The sequence below is a fragment of the Pogona vitticeps genome, chromosome 5 (assembly GCF_051106095.1).
Source record: "Pogona vitticeps strain Pit_001003342236 chromosome 5, PviZW2.1, whole genome shotgun sequence".
NCBI lineage: Eukaryota > Metazoa > Chordata > Lepidosauria > Squamata > Agamidae > Pogona > Pogona vitticeps.
This window is the reverse complement of record NC_135787.1, coordinates 115,847,625-115,868,431: the sequence shown is the minus strand read 5'-3', so window position 1 is coordinate 115,868,431 and position 20,807 is coordinate 115,847,625. Positions and strand designations below refer to the sequence as shown.

At 41.6% G+C, this 20,807-nt stretch overlaps 1 protein-coding gene across 2 annotated transcripts in view; it reads left to right on the top strand.

Moving 5' to 3' along the window:
• The window catches only part of RELN (reelin), a 383,519-nt gene that overhangs the window by 262,300 nt on the left and 100,412 nt on the right, over nucleotides 1–20,807 (top strand). For both annotated transcript variants that reach the window (XM_078394334.1, XM_078394333.1), the window contains 5 exons: nucleotides 1,136–1,248; nucleotides 10,659–10,796; nucleotides 12,302–12,488; nucleotides 18,494–18,699; nucleotides 19,526–19,697. In XM_078394334.1, coding sequence (XP_078250460.1) covers nucleotides 1,136–1,248; nucleotides 10,659–10,796; nucleotides 12,302–12,488; nucleotides 18,494–18,699; nucleotides 19,526–19,697 — 816 coding nt within the window. The remainder of the gene's footprint in view (nucleotides 1–1,135; nucleotides 1,249–10,658; nucleotides 10,797–12,301; nucleotides 12,489–18,493; nucleotides 18,700–19,525; nucleotides 19,698–20,807) is intronic.

Here is a 20,807-nt window from a genome sequence, read left to right as displayed (position 1 = left end):
ATAGAAAAGTAGTAGAAAAGACAATATGTATGGTCACCAGAGGAAAGCATAGCAGGCAGTGCCTGTGTAGTTCCTGAGGAGTCCAGTGCTCTGGGAAAGGCAAAAAAATCATCCTTGCCCCTTAGCAATAAACCAGTTGGAATGGAAAAAATCCTTCCTGGCCTTCAAGGGATGACCAGCATATGTCTGGGACACCCCAAGACCAAAGAGGGGGGAGAAGTCACATTGCCTTCTGGTCTGGAAAGAGGCCATCTTATAGATCTTACTGGTGGCAAAAATTGCACAAGGTGGATGGAGACCTTGTGCAAGATCTCAAATCAGTCTCTACAAGATGATGCAATCTATCCTACACTCCCTGTATCAGCCATCTCTGCTGTAAGCTGCCAGGAGGCTGTTTTCAGCAGAGTTTTAGGTGCATTTTTGTTTTTTTGTTTTTAACAGAAGCTATTTGTTCGTTACTCAGTGCAAATGTAGAAGATGCAACACCTTTATTATTATTTTATCGTGATTTTATTTGACCATATCTGTATTTTAAGCAATTGTGATGGCTTTTAGCTAATACAATAAACTTGAACTATTACTACTACCTTTATTAGACCACTAAATTTTTTAAAACAATCTTTCATGAATTAAAAATTCCTTCAGACCATGTGGACAGTGCAGAAAAATTGTAAATGAATGCCCTGAAAATTCATGGCAGACATTTACCAGGCATCCTCTAAAGGTGAGTTTAAAGTTGGTTACCAGCAGCCTTTGAGTGAGTGGTTTAATGCTTCACCCCTGGCACTATGTGGTTTGAAATTTCTACTCAGTACCTCAGGTATAAAAGGCAGCCTATCACATAATGGGATCACATAATCCAGTTGCCTAAGGAAATTTATCCTACCACCATGATAGTGGCATAGGTAATTATAACTGTTTTGTTTTCTGATGCAAATATCTCAATGTCTTATGTATAAAATTACTTCCAACATGGCCATCCCTGGATGAAAGGATATTATTATTTCATCTTACAATGTATTTTATTCATAATAAAAATGTAATGAATGCATTGGTTTCATAGTTTTCACATTTATTATCACCATAATTCATTTTCATGATTTCATATTAACCCTGGTATGTTGTCTTTCCTAAGGAATGTCTTCCAAGTATGCCCAGCTGTCAGGAGTTTACACCAGCAAGTATATACCATTCCAGTGAATTTACAAAGTGGAGGAGAATTACAGTCCTTTTACCTCAGAAAACATGGTAATAATTTCAATGTATCTATATCTGTCTTTCAGTCTAGCCCAGAAACAGATAGATAGATAGATAGATAGATAGATAGATAGATAGATAGATAGATAGATAGATAGATAGATAGATAGATAGATAGATAGATTCATACATACATACATACATACATACATACATACATACATACATACATACATACATACATACATACATACATACATACATACATACATACATACATACATACATCCCATGGGGATGTATATAGATATGTATGGATACTCTGCCAGTCTTTCAATTAATATGAGCAGAGCCTAAAAATGTGACTTCTTTGGACTACAGTTCCCAGCTTCCCCAGCCATAGTCTGTAGGCTCTCTTAGACCTAGGCTCTGAATAGGAGAAATGTGTGAATTATTTCCATGACCCAATTATGTTTATCAATGTTATGAAGCCACATTGTCTTAAGGTATTTGGCCACTAATGGAAATTGCTAATTTATAAATGAAAGAGGCACCAATAGTGGCCAGAGCGTCAGAAGTTCTAGGGGAAAAAAACTATTTAAATTTAGCCTGAGAAAGAGAGGAGAGTTCTTACTTTTTTAGATTTGAAGTTTTACAACTAGCTACTCTTGCGTGGAAATAACGTATTAGAAGTAATAAGATTATTAATAGTTTCTTTACTACTTGAGCAATGAGGGCTTATGTCCTTACTTTCAACAATAATGACTGTGGCTTCATGGAATTATAGGACTGGGAGGACCCTCAAAGGTCATCACCAACAACAACAACTTGCCAAAGCAAGAAAGGACAGCAGAAGCATCCCTGGCAGCTGGCCCTGAAACTTCTGAAACATTTAAATAATTTGAAGGAGAGGGTTAGCTATGTTGCCAGTTTATTTGCCATTATTATTTTTACCAATGAATAGGCGCTCTTTCCAGCCAATAGCAGCCCATTGCCCAAAATCTGGAAGTGTCCTGAAACATTAATTTTGCAGAGACTGTATACTTGCCCCCACATAGCTTGTATTTTTGTATTTTTAATAACACATTCCATGATCTGCCACTCATGACTAATAACAATGAATAATGTTTTATTTCTAAAAAAAATAATGTTCCGTCAATTATTGAGGGCATATTGCATCTATGTGAAGAGGTTCTCAAGAACGTCTTTATTTCTGAAACAGATAAAATACCAGTCATTCCAACCTCCTGGGTTCTTTCTTTTATAATTACAGTATATTTGCTGACCTGCATGTTTTTGTTTGACCAGCTCATTTTCAATATTACAAAAAAGCCCTTTAAATACTGTTTTGTGAGTAAATATTTTAAATCTTCTATTCTTCTTTCTTCTGGGAGTTACAGAAGACCAGGGTGCTTGACCGCTGTCGGGCCACCACCTCCTCCTTGGACCCTTGCCCGGCCTGGCTAATCAAAGCAGCCAGGCCGAAAACAACTGAATGGGCCACAGCAATAATAAATGGGTCTTTCCTTGAGGGCAGGTTTCCGCCTGCCCTCAAGGAGACACTCATTAGGCCCATTCGAAAGAAACTCAATTTGGCGACGGACGAAATTGGCAATTATAGGCCCGTCGCCAATATTTCTTTCATGAGCAAAGTGGTGGAGAGGGTGGTGGCAGACCAGCTTCAGGCTCTCCTGGATGAAACAGATGCCCTGGATCCATTCCAGTCGGGCTTCAGGCCGCGCCACGGTACAGAGACGGCATTGGTCGCCCTGTATGATGATCTGCTGAGGGAGGCTGACAGGGGCAAAACGTCTCTGTTGGTACTCCTCGATATTTCGGCAGCCTTCGATACCGTCGACCACGGTATCCTCCTGGGGAGACTCTCTGAGTTGGGAATCGGTGGCCTGGCGTTAGCCTGGCTCCGTTCCTTCTTGGAGGATCGTCCCCAGAGAGTTCAGCTTGGGGAGAGTGTCTCGGCCCCGTGGAGCTCCAATTGTGGGGTTCCACAGGGGTCGATTATCTCCCCAATGCTATTTAACATCTACATGAGGCCGCTAGCTGGGATCATCAGGGGGTGTGGAGCATCGTGTCACCAGTATGCTGATGACACCCAGCTCTACATCTCCTTTTTACCAACTGCAGGTGATGCCGTCCTGTCCCTCCAGCGCTGCCTGGGGACCGTACTGGAATGGATGCAGGAGAACGGCCTGAGGCTGAACCCGGACAAGACGGAAGTCCTGAGGGTGGGGCCCCCCGTGGTTGGTGGCTTGGTCGACTCCCTCTCGTTCGGGGGGGCGACCTTGACTCCGGTGAGTGGGGTCCGCAGCTTGGGCATACACCTGGACCCGACGCTTACCATGGAAACACAGGTAGCGTCGGTGGTCCGCTCCGCCTTCTTCCATCTTTGGCGGATTGCCAAGCTGCGGCCCTATCTCGACACGGGGGCCCTCACTACCTTAGTGCATGCGCTTGTAATCTCAAGATTAGATCACTGCAACGCGCTCTACGTGGGGCTACCTCTGAGGCTGATACGGAAACTTCAGATGGTGCAGAATGCAGCAGCCAGACTTCTCACTGGAGGGAGAAAATACCATCATATCTCTCCCATTCTGGCTAGACTGCATTGGCTGCCCATCCGTTTCCGTATCGACTTCAAAGTCTTAATGCTCACATATAAGGCCCTATACGGTTTGGGACCTCGATATCTGGCGGAACGCCTTCACCCACCAAGTTCTACCCGGATCACCCGCGCGAGCCAGGAGGTGAGGTTGAGGGGCCTGACGCCGAGGGAGGCCCGAAGGGAGAAGACACGAAACCGGGCCTTCTCGGCGGTGGCTCCTCACCTTTGGAACAATCTCCCTCCTGAGATTCGCGCGGCCCCCACCCTGGGCACATTTAAAACCCAGCTAAAAACATGGCTTTATGTTAAGGCCTTCCCTCCTGCCAGTATTTAATCTTACTTAATTTATTTTTCCTCTTTATTTGTCATGTACGATTTATGTTATGTTTATGTTATCTTTGTTAATTGATATTTTTTATTTTATGTTTTTATAATTGTATTAATACTGTTGTTAGCCGCTCAGAGTGGTATAGATGTATCAGATGGGCGGGATATAAATCAAATAAATAAAATAAAATAAAATAAATAAAATACATGGATCACTTCACATTACTCCTGGCTTATCTGCAAACCCAGTGCATCTCAGCAATTGAAATACAGGCCAATAGATAAATACAATTTCATGTTCCTGCCTTTTGCCATTTGCCTGTTCCAGTACTAACTCAGATGCACCTTACTCCTGTCAGTGCTCATCAATTAAGATTTCTTTCTCTCCATTGATTCCATTATATTATAATGTGTGCCCCATACTAAAAACCATCTTGTCTTTTTAAGAAATGAACAGCTGGTTGCTTGATCTGAAACTCATCAAGAGTCTGATTTGACACCATGGTTTTGCATAGAGAGATACTGCAGGTTTAAAACTTATATGTCTGACTTGTGTGCAGTAAAGAGAACTTACATATGTTCTCTTCACTATGAGAAGAACTGAATAAGTGAATTTTTTACATTTACAGTGGTGCCTCGCTTAACGATTGCCTCGTTTAGCGATGAATTCGCATAACGATGTGTTTTTTTAGAAAATAATATGCATCGCATAACGATGTTTCCTATGGGCGATTTTCGCTTAGCGAAGTTTGGGACCATGCTTCGCATAACGAATGCGATTTTAGGTCCCCTGCTTCACTTAACAATGTTTTTTTTTCAATTTAAAAAGTGTCTTAGAAGGGTCAAAAACAGTTCTAAATGCTTGGATTCGTTAGAGGACCCCTTAAGTCATGTGCAAACCTGATTTGGCTTTGATCTGACTTTTCGTTAATTTTTTGTGAATTTTTTTTTTTTTTTGGCCCATAGGAACCAATGGACCTGTCAAAATCTGACAGCTCCATGCTTTCCTATGGGGGAGAAAACAATTTACAAAAAATTAACGAAAGTTCAGATCAAAGCCAAATCAGGTTTGCACACAACTTAGGGGGTCCTCTAACGAACCCAAGAATTTAGAACAGTTGCTGAGTCTTCATTAATTTTTTGTGAATTTCTTTCTCCCCCATAGGAAACAATGGAGCTGTCAGATTTTGACAGCTGTCAAAAGTTGGGGGGGAAAATTCACCATAAATTAATGAAAAGTCAGATCAAAGCCAAATTAACTTTTGCATCCGTTTTAGAGGGTGCAGAAGCTAATCCAAGCATTTAAAACCATTTTTGCCCCTTGTATGACACATTTAAAATTGCAAAAATTGACTTCGCAAAGCCCTTGAAATGTATTGAGTCAGCTTCAATACATTCCAATGGAGGATACAATGTTTCGCTTAGCGATGTTTCCTATGGGTTTTTTCGCTTAACGATGGCAATCCGTTCCAATTGGAACGGATTAACCGGTTTCCAATGCATTCCTATGGGAAATGGTGTTTCGCATAGCGATGGTTTCACATAGCGATGTGGTTTTTTTGAACCAATTAACATCGCTATGCGAGGCACCACTGTATTTGAATGAAAGATCTCTCTAACTCCACGAAAGTGAAGTCATGGAGAGTCAATCTTCAAATTATTTGTGTGTTTCATACTCCACACTGTACTCCAAATCAATGCAGTTTAAGCAGGCAGTGTCCATATGTGTGTGTGTGTGTGTGTTTATCAACATTTATGCCTATAAATGTGATGCAGCTCAGCTCAGCACACAAAGTTTTATAGTACCCATGTTTTACCCAAAAGGTACTGTATTGGAAATTATGTAGTATGGGTAACTTGTGTTGGAAATATCTGTTGGATGCACCTGGTTTCTGAATTGTACATGAATTATATGTTTCAAACACTGATGAAAATTAATTTCATTTTTATGGGAGGCATTTACATGAGAATGGACTTAATGAGGTATAAACAGCTGCCAGTGGCTGCCTTCATAAACAAATCAACACCTAATGACTGAGTTGCAGGATAATTGGGTAAATGTAATTAACAGTAACTCATAAGGTAGGAAATATAATTTCATCAGCTCCAGGTCTTTAGAGACTCCCAGGAGCTTGAATAGAATCAGCATTGTTCTATGTTAAATCTAGCATTCAGAAGTTGTCAGGAAAACATGGTCGTTCATTGGAAATGAATGTTATTTAATTTGAAACCTGTGATAATTTTCTTGAAGACTTCGCAATCTTAAAGATACAATGAAAACTTCAGTTTGACATTGACTTGAGGCAATGTGAAATGAGCTGAGGGAGTCAAAAGGTGCTTGCTGTTTACTCAGCATATAAATTAATGTTATATAGCAAACTGAGAATTATAATTAATGCCCTAACAAAACATTGATATTGCTACACAGTTGTACAAATAACCAGGCAATTTCTTCTTACGAAAGTATTTCGTCACCTAGGAATGTAGTGCAGCCTTCAATATAGGAGAGAGAATCACATGTTGAGAAAGAGGAACATTATTATTACCTGATAGAGTGGGGGCTGATAGTCTGCTGTGTTTGTCAAAATGCATTTTCATCAGTGTAAAAATTTAGCAGTGGAACCAGTAGTTTATTAGAATTCCTTATTAGAATTTTTGAAGTGCCTACCTCCTCATTTTCTCATTCAGTATGCAGCAAACTGGCTCAATTGGCATTTAATACTGTAACCTCACATTGGCATTAATAGTAGTAGGCATCCTTCAGTCTTGAAAGACTATGGTAGCGTGCTCTGTATGGAGGACTTGGAACAGCATCTAGTGTGGCTGAGGAGGCCAATTTGAGAGTTACAATCTCTTCCACACTGAAGACAAATCCAATCTGTCCCCTGTCCAGCTCCCTGGTTTTGCTTCCTTTGTGACTTCCTCTTTGCCTCGGCCTGCTGGACAAGGGTCTCTTCAAATTGGGAGAGGCCGTGATGTACCGCCTGCCTCCAGGCTGAACGATCAGATGTCAGAGTTTCCCATCTGTTGAGGTCTATTCCTAAGGCCTTCAGATCCCGCTTGCAGATATCCTTGTATCGCAGCTGTGGTCTCCCTCTGGGGCGATTTCCCTGCACTAATTCTCCATATAGGAGATCCTTTGGAATCCGACCATCAGCCATTCTCACAACGTGCCCAAGCCAGTGTAGACGTCGCTGTTTCAGTAATGTATGCATGCTGAAAATTCCAGCTCGTTCTAGGACTACTCTATTTGGAACTCTGTCCTGCCAGGTGATACCAAAAATCCGTTGTAGGCAACGCATATGGAAGGTGCTCAGCTTCCTCTCCTGCCGGGCACAAAGGGTCCAGGACTCGCTGCAGTACAGGAGTGTGCTCAGGACATAGGCTCTATAGACCTGGATCTTGGTATGTGTTGTCAGTTTCTTATTGAGCCATACTCTCTTTGTGAGTCTAGAGAACATGGTGGCTGCTTTCCCAATGCGTTTATCCAGCTCGACATCTAGAGAGAGGGTGTCAGAGATGGTTGAGCCAAGGTACACAAAGTCATGAACAACCTCCAGTTCTTGTGTGGAGATGGTAATAGAGGGAGGTGAGTCCATACCCTGGCCCATGACTTGTGTTTTCTTCAGGCTGATTGTTAGTCCAAAGTCTTGGCAGGCCTTGCTGAAACGATTCATGAGTTGTTGGAGGTCTTCAGCAGAGTGGGCAACAATGGCTGCATCGTCTGCAAAGAGGAAGTCCCACATGCATTTCAGTTGGACTTTGGTCTTCGCTCTCAATCTAGAGAGATTAAAGAGCTTTCCATCTGATCTAGTCCGGAGATAGACACCTTCTGTTGCAGTTCCAAAGGCATGCTTCAGCATGACAGCAAAAAAGATCCCAAAAAGTGTTGGTGCAAGGACACAGCCCTGTTTCACTCCGCTTCGGATGTCAAAGGGATCTGATGTTGAGCCGTCAAAAACTACAGTGCCTTTCATTCCATCGTGGAAGGACCTGATGATGTTAAGGAGATGAGGTGAACATCCAATCTTGGGAAGTATTTTGAAAAGGCCATCCCTGCTAACCAAGTCAAATGCTTTTGTAAGGTCTATGAAGGCCACTAAGAGTGGCTGTTGTTGTTCCCTGCATTTCTCCTGCAACTGTCGGAGGGAGTTCTCCCTCCGACATTGGCATTATGATACTACAATAATGACTGAGAAACTGTTAGTTTCAACTGGAACATTTGAAGTCTGTGCTTGAAGCGTATGTTCCAATCAGTTTCTGGTTCAATCCCATGGGGATGTATATGGAGAATTGTTTGAATGCAAAACTGTGGATTTTTGTTCATCAGAAACTGCCAGGTAAATTTAAGGATATATCAATGGTGTTGGAGAAGTGTAAAATGATTAGCATCTCATATATATATTAAAGGGCCCACCTTGGATTGGAAAACTTATTTATATCTCTTACGTGGAGCGTTTCCAGCACTGATCAGCTGATGAGCTTTTCACCATATCTCCCATGGTAAAATGTGTCACAAATCAAGGCTCTTTGACCGTAATAAAATACCTCCTTTGATCTAAGTTTGCTTCTGATCTACAGATCCAGGGAATGTTGGAGGATTAAGCAAAGTACAGACTTGATTCTGTACTCCAACCAGATCTATGAGCCCTCGTGCTTTGTCCAAGAGTGCTATTGACTCCCATTGTGCCTGCTACCTATGGTTTATGCTAATAGTAGTAACTGCAGGCCTCTGGATGTTTTTGGATTACACCTCCCATAATCTCTTTCCATTGGCTTTGATGGCTGTGCTTGGTGGAAGTTGTAGGTAAAAAATATCTGGAGGGCTGCAGTTGCTCACAGTATCCTATACCATCTGTCTTTTGGCTCTACTGAAAAGGTCTACACTGTACTCATACTTGGAAAGATTTCCCTACAATTAAAAAAAATCTGTGTATAAAATTTATATTGGTGGAGATTGCAATACATTCTGCACATTTGAATTCCTCTGTATCCTTTTTTAAAGAAAATATCTTTTTATCACTATCATTTAAAAATAAATGAGGCATTATTTAATTTTAAAACAGAATCATTACACAATAAAACAGTCCTTCTGGGAGATAAAAACAAAGGATAGAGAGAAACTATAATGAGCATGTAAACATTAGTTCATGATCCTTGCTGGATTAAGATGATAACATCTTGTGGTTGGTCTCTTCTGACCTCAAACATGGATTGTTCACCAAGTTTTTTTGTCTCTCTCTTGTTGTGTGACAATGACTTGTGAAAATGCTGGTCTAATAGCAAAAGATTACTAGGACAGCAATCAGTGACGTCTTATCTTCACATCATTGACACAATATAAAAAAGTAAAGGTTTGCTTTGGACATTTATGGTGTGTTGTGTCTTTATGTAGCTCAAGACTCTAACAGATGTGATGGACAGTGATGGGTCATCCATAACTAAGTATTACGAGCTATCTTGTAAATGCATTCTGTGCTCAGGTAGCATTAAATGTACAGAAGTGCCCATACATATTAACCTTGCATTTGTTTGGATATTTCCCCTTGAAAAACAATAGTTGAAGATTAATCAGTTAATTGCCATTCAGTGTGAAAAGTTCATTTTAATTTCATTTCACATTTAAAATGTTGGGATCATTAAAGATAAACCAGAACCATTTCTACTGATTATAAGTATGAACAGCATATTAGAGTGGGTGCTTCAATTGTTTCAGTCAACTAGGTTTTCTGAGGATCTATATTTGGACACTAAATAGCTCAGTAGTTTAGATGAGATGTTGAGCATTTATTCCCCACTGTGCCTCCTTGACTAGGGCTAACTTGATGATCTTTAAGGTCCCTTCCAGCTCTGTAATTCTAAGGTTATTGTTTTGATATAATTATTATTACACAGAATCTTTGTCTTGAAACTGCCTTGTTTTTCAGCACAGAGTGACTAAAGAATAAGGAGAAAGGCTAGATTATTCTGTGATTTAGTAATTATCTCTGAACTGTTAACGCCAGACTGAATTATTTAAATGCAGGGAACTTGTCAAGAAAAGCTGGTAATTTTGGATTAATTTGGAAAAATAAATGTAATAATATGGTGACTCCATCCTATGACTGCTTAAGAGTATATGAGATTATTCCAACAGTGGTGTGAATTCAAAACCATAAATGACTTTGATATTTCAGGTTTTTTATTATCCCTGTTTCTGTTTGTATCCTGCTTAGAACATGCTAAGGGTATGGAGCAAATCTAATTAAGTATTACATGATTATATATTGTTAATTTTTAAAATCTTTTGTTAATTTTTTCATCCTCTGTATCAAGTTGCTTCTATAAAAAAAAACTCTTTATCAGGTTGGTCCCTGAATACCAATGTTCTGTTGGGTGTACAAGATTCCACTGTAAGCAATATTTTGATATGAATACCAGCTTTTATGTTTCTGTGAAATGTCACTGTTTATCTTGCAAGCTTACATGCAGCATACTATATCAATGGTAACATATTTAAAATTTGTCTTTCAAGGTCTAGCGCTACACGTTTCCGTTGGAGTCAGTGCTATTACACCATACAAGATGAATGGGCTTTAGACAACATCTACATTGGACAGCAGTGCCCAAATATGTGCAATGGACATGGCTGGTGTGACCACGGTGTTTGCAGGTAACTCATATTTGCTGTTTTAGTACTTTAGTTTAGGGTTGCTGTGCATGTCCTCCCAAAAAATGCCAGAAAGAACAGCTTAAACTTGGTGAGAATAACCTTGCGTGGTCAGGTTGTGCCTAGGTGGATCAGGAATAGTAGGTCTAATATTGATACCAAGGGCCAAATGAGGCTGGTAAAACACTCAGATCATGCTAATATTTTATTTGGCTAAGAATAATAACTGATGGTTAAGACAGGCCTCAGGCTTACTGGTGTACAGAGTCCAGTATATGTCAAAATAACTAAATACAATGGTGCCTTGACTTACAAACTTCATCCGTATTGGAATGACGTTCGTAAGTCAAAATGTTCATAGGTCAAAGCACCATTTCCCATTAAAATGCATGGGAACGGGATTAATCCATTCCAGCATTTCAACAAAATAAAAAAATAAAAAATGAACAGAGCAAATCCCATGCTGGGACTGCAAAACAAACAAACAAACAAAACACACACACACACACACACACACACACACAAATCCAAAAACAAAACAACAATAACACCCCCCAGTCCAAACCCACCCTCCAAAACCTGCCCAGAACAGTTTTTTTAAAAGGAAAAGGACTTTACCTCTGCAGCTGCCTGGCCTGGGCTCCGCTGCCACTGCCCTGTAGCCCTCCGGGAGACTACCTGGCCTTCCGCAGCCACCTTTTCCTAACTGTTGGGGGCGAAAGAGCTACCAAGAAGCAGCCTCTTTCACCACCTACAGTTAGAAATTTGAATTTCCCGCCCTTTTCTCCTGCCTTTTTTCTGTTTGTAGGTCAAAGCTCCAGCCGCAAGTCAAAGCAAAATTTTGTGGCTGGAGCTGTCCGTATGTCAAATTGTTCACAGGTCAGGGCATTCATAAGTCAAGGCACCACTGTATAATGCTCAATTGCTAGAGTAGGCCATGGAATCAATTGCTGTATAGTAAGTCAACATGAGTCTATTCTAGGTGAGACCTGCAGTTGGAATTAGCCCAAAGCAGTTAATAAGATGACAAGTGGAATTGAAATTGTGTGTCTATCTCATCTGTGTGGCCAAAGCAATGGTCTTTATTTTCCCAATATAAGATATTTTTCCAGCTGCTTGCAGTGAAGGTATCTCACAGTTGCTGAAGAAAGTTCTCTAATACTAAACTTACAGCTAAAATCCTGTTGCAAATCTTCTTGGCAAGGGCAGCTCATGGCTGCTACAGCAAAGATTCCTCCCCTTGGAATTTGGGAATGAGGGACCCCACTATCCCCTTCCAGAAGCTGTCCCTGTTGTTATTGTACTCCAAGTGCATTTATAGGGCTATATTTGGGCTATCTAATATAAATGTAATTTTAAAAGAGGGGCATAACCCTCCTTCCTTACAGATTGGAAAAATTGATTGATGCATGTTCTGGTTAATGTGTTAATAATGTCAATTTAATGAAGTAAACATTTTTCAATTATCTTCAGCATGGAAAACCCAGTGTGCTTGTGTTTCTCTGCAGATGTGATTCTGGATATAGAGGTGCTGAATGTCAACCAGAAAATAATTTGTCTTCAACAATTATGTCTGATTTTGAGAATCCAAAGACTTTGGAAACAGAATGGCAAGAAGTGATTGGTGGAGAGATTGTAAAACCAGAGGAAGGTTGTGGAGTCATCTCATCTGGATCCTCTCTCTACTTCAACAGGGTATGTGAGATATATGTGTGCAAGGCGGATTCAAGACTCTGGTGGGCTCTGGGCAAAAACTATAATAGTGGGGGGCTCCTTTCCTTCTCCCTCCCTCTCCCATACCTCCCACCTACATAGGTCAAACAACATGAACAATGTAATGTAACGTAAATGACACTGAGTCACTAAGGTGATCTTGGTAGCAGTAAATAAGTGAACAATGCTTAGGTAAACAAACAACATAATGAAAAAGAAGTCTAGCTTATGAGGGAGGGGTGAGGCAAGGGAAGCCTAAAGCTGAGCTTCAAGGCACTCTGTACACGCCCAGAGAAGAAGAAAAGTTGTGTGCATCATATGCAGAATGTGCCAAGGCCACAATCCAGAGCAGGCCCCGTGTGGAGGGGAGGGAGGGAGGGAGGCTGCCTGTTTTGTGGGGCCACAGGATGCCGGGCTCAGGCATGAAGATGATTAGCCACCCTGCCGGCACCCATGGCAGCCACAGCCTGGCCTCCAAGGGAGTAGAAAGGAGGCAGAGGAGGGTGGCGTGCCTGATGGAGGGTCCAGGGCTGTGGTGAGCCATCAGGGGCAGGACGTGGTGCGTGAGCACCGATTGACTGCCACCCGGCCCCCGCGGCTTGCTGGCCAGGAGCACCACCTGTGTGCACTGCCCTGGGCCAGCCTTGCCCTTGCAGGCTCAGTGGCTCCCAGCCTGCTGCTGCTGCTCTGGAGGCTCCATCCCCCTCTTCATCTGGGCCCCTAACAGACCGTGGGCCCTGGACAAGTCCCCACTTTGCCCTCTGAATAAAACAGCCCTGCATGGGTCTGTCTGTCAATCTGTCTGGCTATCAATCTTGCCTTAAATTTGATCAAGGTTTCTAAGAAGAAGCTTAGCAGCATGATGTAAAAAAGAAAATTGTTCATATTCTCCACAGCAATCTTATCTGGGCTCTTTGTGTCATTAATTGCAATTACAGTTCCTGTGATGATTTAACTATGTTAAAACAAAATGTGTTTTAACTTTAACAAGCATGTGTGCACACCCCAGGTCTCTTAATAAGCAAGGAATAATTAATTCATGTTAAATGAAGCTTAAAATGATGCTTAAAAACACAAGAAGCGCCTGGCTGGATGAAATCATGCAAGCCTTGTTTCTGGTCTTAGGTTTTCTTAGGTGATCAGCAAAATGGGATTAAATATACTATAATTCCAAATAGTTCCAAATCTAGGGTGATTTTATTTTGGTTTTGATTTTTGTATAACCGTTACGTTCAATTTTTTTTTAAAAAATGTGTCATTACTTTATTGTGGTGTAAACCACCCAAAGTGGTCTTGCAGCTTGATGGGCAGTATAGAAGTCAAATAAATAAATAAATAAAATTTAACCCTACATTCTCCAGGCTTCAAATCCCCCCCCCCCGCTATTCCTTGATTTTGCCCCAGTTCATAAACTTCTGGTTTTCTGCATTTCTTAAACTGCATGAGTTATCTTCACTTAGACTACATCTTACTGTTGAATTCTATACATACCATCCATGTCTATTCAGATGTAAGTGCTGTTCTACTCCCTGAAATCTGTAATAGAATTACAGATTAAAATTTGCTGTACCACCATCCTTGAATCCAAGGTTTGTTTATTTATTTATTTATTTATTTATTTGTTTGTTTGTTTGTTTGTTTATTTATTTATTTATTTATTTATTTATTTATTTAAATCAAATACTATTATTGGGGAATGTTGAAAGATGGTAATTTATTTTAAATTTGTGCTAGCATTGGAAATATATGTTTGCATTTTAATCATTATTAACATGAGCACTTTTACATTTCAGGATCCAATTCAGTTTTGCACTACTGCTCCAGCTTATTTGCGTGTTCCCTTCTGTTCTGATTCCTGTAGGAATATTTGCAGAATACACTTTACACTTTTAATTAGTCCTTCCTTCCTTTCCCTTTGTGATTTCTAGAACAGGATACCTTTCTTTAATTAACTGTAATTATGTAATAAATCTTCCCATTGGTGGAGTAGATTTCACATTACAAGTGTGACAGAGACAGCAATTCTTTCTAGAATTATAACACTGCTAGTTATATGGGGGATTGATTCATCTGTATTACCTTGGGAAATGGTAGGTTGTTCATGCATGGAGCCCAGCCACAGATGTCTAATACGTGACTCACTTCCAGCAAAGGCCAAATTATGTGTTCCTCCCTATTAAAGACAAGTGCAGTAGTTAAAGCACTCATGCTTTAGGTCATCTGAGTGGTGGAGTAGAAGGTTGCACCGACATTCAGCCATAGAAATGATGCACATATTATATGAATTAGAACCATGTCTGAACAAGGGTTTTGAAGCACAGACCTATAAAAACCCTTTGTATAAGAATATACAAAGTCAACTGTACATTATTGTTCTATGAATATGTTCACATCTTACTAGGTTTCCCATATTTTATAATGTTTTGCATAGTTTTGTAGTGGGATTGCATGACAATTTTTTTGTAAAATGTGTCTGGTATTTTATGTGCAAATGTTAATCTTGTGTCATTCATGGCTCTTGTCAAATGTCAAACAGGGTCTGCTTGTTTTCTAATCATTGTTTCTGAAGTCATGGGAAAGGCATAATCCAAAGGACAAATAAATTGTAGGCATGGTCTGCATTAACTAAATGTGAATTCTGAGCCCAGGGTTTTTATAATCCCAGGACTTTTAAGTCATCACACTAGGAGAAACCTCCCGGTTTACTTCCGGGTATTTCTGTATGTAATTGGAATACCCTATTATCTATGTGTCTAAGGGAAAATACATTGTTTTGTAATGTAAAGAAATCTGTGTCTACCAAAGTAATTGGCATTCATTCTGTTCACCTAACATGTCCATGAGGATACACAGAACAGGGATTTGGATTATACACAGTGGACTTAAACTGCCCCAACACCTGTGCATTCATCAGAAGCCAGGATCACCCAGTTTGTCCCCTTGCCTGGGACCCTCTTCGTGGCCTGGCAGGTCCCAGAGCCTGGGAGCCAGGCCACCATCTTCCTTCTCCTTCTCAGGCTGACCTGTGTGCCTGGAAGGATCTGAAGAAAGCATAGGGAAAGTGGCCAGTCAGGGGTGGCTGGGTGGAAGGTGGGGGAAGACATCTTGCCTGATAGATCTGAGTGGAGCAGTTTTCACTGTGGTCTGAGAAATAGAGTTCTCCAGTCTCCTCTCTGGCAGTCTTCATCTGGCTGGATGGTTCAGGCCCAGCCTGCCTTTTGTGACAGTTTTACACATAGGAGCAGATCCTCTGTGAGGGGCACTGCAGTTGGCCCTGTCTCAGGTAAAGGATCTTCTTCCCTTGGGGATTCAGAAGTGAGGGGCTGGCAGGGTGGACCTGCCTGGGAGGTTTGGTACCAATGGGTATCCCACCTAGTGGTCTTGTGCCCAAGGGGGTAGATGCCCACCTCTGGTTGCCAATCTATGGCTACCCCAGGAACCCACTGGGAAGATGGGCAGTGGATGGCAGGCAGGTTGCCTGATGCTGGAATCTGCTTCTTATGTTGCACCAGTACATTCTGCTGCAACCAATCCAAGCTGTGGCCTTTTCCACATCCATCATTAACCTGCTCTTCAGTAATCTATTAAATGTGTGTGTGCTTTTGGCAGGTGAGAAGTGTTCTGGGTCATCTTATCTGGGTCCGCAAATTGATTGTACACAAATGCAACTAGGCACAAATGCATTGGATGTAATACCAATGTACACTATGTATTCATCCTATTTAAATTTGTTAAATGAATAATTGTGATGGATCAGTTCATTTGTTTAGAGCAGGGGTCCCCAATCCCTGGTCCTTAGCCCAGTACTGGGCCATGGCCTTGGCAGGACCGTGTTGTGGAGAGAGATCTCTCACCCCCCCGCATGCACTCCCCTGCACACGCCCACCCACTCACAAGACTTGCCCACCTGCATGCATGGCCTGCCCACCCACACGTATGGGTGCCCCGCCCACCCATGCATTCATGCACGGGTGCCCTGCCCATCTGTGCGAATGCACCTGGCCCACATGTGAGTATGCCCTGTCCCCCCACAGACCCCCCGCCCCCACAACTGGTCCACGGTTTGGAAAAGCTTAGGGACCACTGGTTTAGAGCAGTGGTTCTTAACCTTTGTTACTCATGTGTTTTTGAACTGCAACTCCCAGAAACCCCAGCCAGCAGAGCTGATGGTGAAGGCTTCTGGGAGCTGCAGTCCAAAAACATCTGAGTAACAAAGGTTAAGAACCACTGGTTGAGAGTGCTGCCTAATGCTTTATACTCTTTTCTTTACACCTCAGCTTTCCTTTTAAAAAGATGTTTTGCAGTTACATCTTATATTTCTAATTTCTTTTTTTCAGCAAGCTAACTCCCTCTTCTTGCCCCAGTAGCATACAGAGGCCCATGAAACTGCTGTACATATATTTGGGTGACTCTCTTGAATGAGGCGAGCTGTGATATAGGGGCCTGGAGGGAAAAATGCATGACAGGTGGCGGTCCATTTTGTGGAAAGTGATTCCATCCAATGTTCAAGCATCCCCCCTCACCCACAATACCACATCCCAGTTTTGTGAGAAACATCCTCTGACCCCCTGTGTGCTACTAAGGTTTGTGGGGGGAAGCAGTAAGAGGGTGGCATCACCCCAAACCTCTAGAGGGGGCTACACAGTCCCAATTCAGGACCTTTTAAGGTTAGAACAAGAACTTTGAATTCTGCCCAGAAACAGATCAGCAGCTAGTAGAGCTGCTGTGGTAGGTAGTTATGTGATCCCTGTGGCCAGCCCCAGTTAGCAATCTGGCTTCTGCATTTTGTACCCGTTGAAGTTTCCACTTTCCAGAGGCAGCTCCAGGTAGAGCATGTTGCAGTAATCCATCTGGGATGTAGCTAAGGCATGTGTCACCATGGCCAAATCAGACCTCTCTAGGAACAGGGACAGCTGGCACACTAGGTTTAATTGTGCAAAGGTGCTCCTGGCCAGTGCCATAATCTGGGCATCCAGGGCCAGAGTCAAATCCAGGAGCACCTCCAAGCTGTGTATCTTTGTTTTTAGAGGGAGTGTAACCCCATCCAGCACAGGCTGTATCCCTGTTCCTTGATCTGCCTTTCAACTGACCAGGAGCACCTTTGTTTTGCCTGGATTAAGTTCCAGTTAATTCACACTCATCCAATCCATTACTAACACCGGGCACTGATCTATAGCCATATAGACATAATGTTGTACACAGTTTTCCTGGATATGTCTGTCTCTGTACACATTTTTAATCAGAAGACTACAGTTTAAAATTCAGATAAATTTTCCAAAATCTATTACAAGCTGCCTGATTTATATAACTGGAGTTGCCAAGGGTTGAATGCATTCTGTATGCATTGTATATGCTATTTCCACTGGTGCATGGTCCACCCAATATTTCAGTATCTGACTGGTTCATTTGCAGAGACTTCTACAACCTGCAGTTCTGGCTGGATAGCTCAGTGGTTTAGGTATCTAGTTGCAGAGCCAGAGGTTAAGAATTTGAATCCCCATTGTGTGTCCTGCGCGTAGAGTCAGCCTTCATGATCATGGGCAATCTACACAGTCCAGGGCACTCCAGAAGAAGGGAATGGTAAACTGTTTCTGAGTATTCTCTACCTGGTAAACCCTGAAAACCCTGTAAGGCAGAATTGATTTGACAGTACATGATTATTATTTACCATCTGCAGCTTACGTTGTATCCTCTCTTCAGTTTGTGGGTTTCATTAAAAAGAAAATCTCTTCAGGCATTTGGAACTCAAAAGATTTGTTTCCTTTCAGGGAGGGGGAAAAAAACCACATTCTCCTGGATCAGGGAGGAAATATCACAATATAGCTGTGATCTCTTTGCAGTCCACTCTGTTGTAATGTTTATTTTTCTGGGAAAGTTCTACTGTATTTCATATCTTTTACATTTGAAATAAAGATTCCACTTTTGTCTTTAAATTTTAGCTGTCTCCATAGATTATGTTTTGTGTGTTTTCCTCTTGCATACTACAGGCTGGAAAAAGGCAATTGGTGAGCTTGGATCTGGACACTACATGGGTAGACTTTGTCCAGTTTTACATTCAGATAGGTGGGGAGAGTCCTGCATGCAACAAGCCAGACAGTAGAGAAGAAGGTGTGTTGTTACAGTACAGCAACAATGGAGGTATCAACTGGCATCTGCTGGCAGAAATGTACTTCTCTGACTTCAGCAAGTCAAGGTACAAATTCAGACTATTAACGGGATGCTTTTAACCTATATTGCTATGTTGTTACGACAACAGCATTACTAGTTATATTCCCATCATTATCCATTAACACTTTGGCAGTAAAATAGAAAAATGAAGGAATAGTGTGGAACCCTTTTTTAAATAGACTGCTAAATTAACATTACAGTTGTGCCCCGCTTAACGATTACCCCGTATAACAACGAATCCGCTTCATGACAATGTTTTAATGGGGGTTTTTTGCTTTGCGATGATCGGCTCCCTGCTTCGGGAACCGATTCTTCACATTACGACGATCAAAACAGCTGATCGTCGGGTTTTCAAAATGGCCACCGGCTGCTCAAAATGGCTCCCCGCTGTTTTTAGGAGGCATTTTTCGCTTAACAGGCACCCGAAAATGGCCGCCATATGGAGGATCTTCTCTGGATGAGCAGGTATTCAGCCCATTGGAACGCATTGAACGATTTTCAATGCATTTCAATTGGCTTTTTTATTTCGCTTGATGACATTTTCGCTGTACAGCGATTTCGCTGGAACGAATTAACATCGTCAAGCGAAGCACCACTGTATTCTAAATAGCAGCAGTCTGATCCTTCTCATCACCCATCTGTTCGTCCAAGGTATGGCACTTCAAGAAAAGCCGTAACATTTTCTTAGTAGTAAGCAACCATTGTTTGTTGTTGAAGAAACTTGTCAACTATGTACTAATGCAGCGTGTCTTGGTATTGAGCGGTGTGTGTGTGTGTGTGTGTAATGTGTGTTTTTGTGGTCATAATATGTACTGCGTCCTTTCTAACATTTTCAAAATGCTTAATTCTAGATTTGTCTACCTTGAGCTTCCTGCTGCAGCAAAGACTCCATGCACCCGATTCCGCTGGTGGCAGCCAGTCTTTTCAGGAGAAGGATATGACCAATGGGCCATTGATGACATCATCATTCTGTCTGAAAAGCTAAAACAGATCATCCCTGCCGTTAATCCCACCTTGCCTCAGGTAACACATGAATGCAACTAATGTTAGTCCCACTTTAGCCCAGGTCATATATGCCTCATATGAATCTCCTTATATTATTTCAGTAAAGGGAGCCATGGGTAGAATTTACAGTATAGTTCCAACTGGCTCAGGCAAGCATCTCAGCCCCTTCTTGTATCTGCCTCTGTTCAATTTAATTTCCATCTACTGCTCAGGGGAAAAATATGCAACATTTGGCAAAACAAGAGAAAAAATTTGGAGAATATGAACAATGGCTTGGCTGCAAAAAGCAATCAGCAACGAAAGCTTTCTTTGACTTCTGAAATTTAGAAAATAAGTTCGCTAGAGACAGAACTGAAAAATTATACAGAAACTTATTGTGAACAATTAACAGTACTGCATATCCATTTCTGAATGTCTACTTTAGCTAGCCATGTACTGGTTTTCTGTTGATCCTTCCAGAGAAGGATTTACTATGCAATCTCAACATCTATTTCGTGGACGTTGACAGGAGGTCAAGATGATAATATTTTCAATTAGATGTTTTTCCTTTCTTCCATCTCTTGTTTAACTACAGAAAACCCTGTAAGAAAGAAAAAAGATAGTATATCTGGTTGTGTGGCACCTTTTAGCTGAGAGCTGTTGTTGTTGTTGTTTAGTCATTTAGTCGTGTCCAACTCTTCGTGACCCCATGGACCAGAGCACACCAAGCCCTCCTGTCTTCCACTGCCTCCTGGGATTGGGTCAAATTCATGTTGGTAGCTTTGATTACACTGTCCAACCATCTCATCCTCTGTCATCCCCTTCTCCTCTTTCCTTCACACTTTCCCAACATCAGGGTCTTTTCCAGGGAGTCTTCTCTTCTCATGAGATGGACAAAGTATTGGAGCCTCAGCTTCAGGATCTGTCCTTCCAGTGAGCACTCAAGGTTGATTTCCTTTAGAATGGATCGGTTTGTTCTCCTTGCAGTCCAGGGGACTTTCAAGAGCCTTCTCCAGCACCACAATTAAAAAGCATCAGTTCTTCAGCCATCAGCTTTCTTTATGGTCCAGCTCTCACTTCCATACATCACTACAGGAAAAACCATAGCTTTGACTGTTTGGCCTTTTGCATGATATATTCTGCATATAA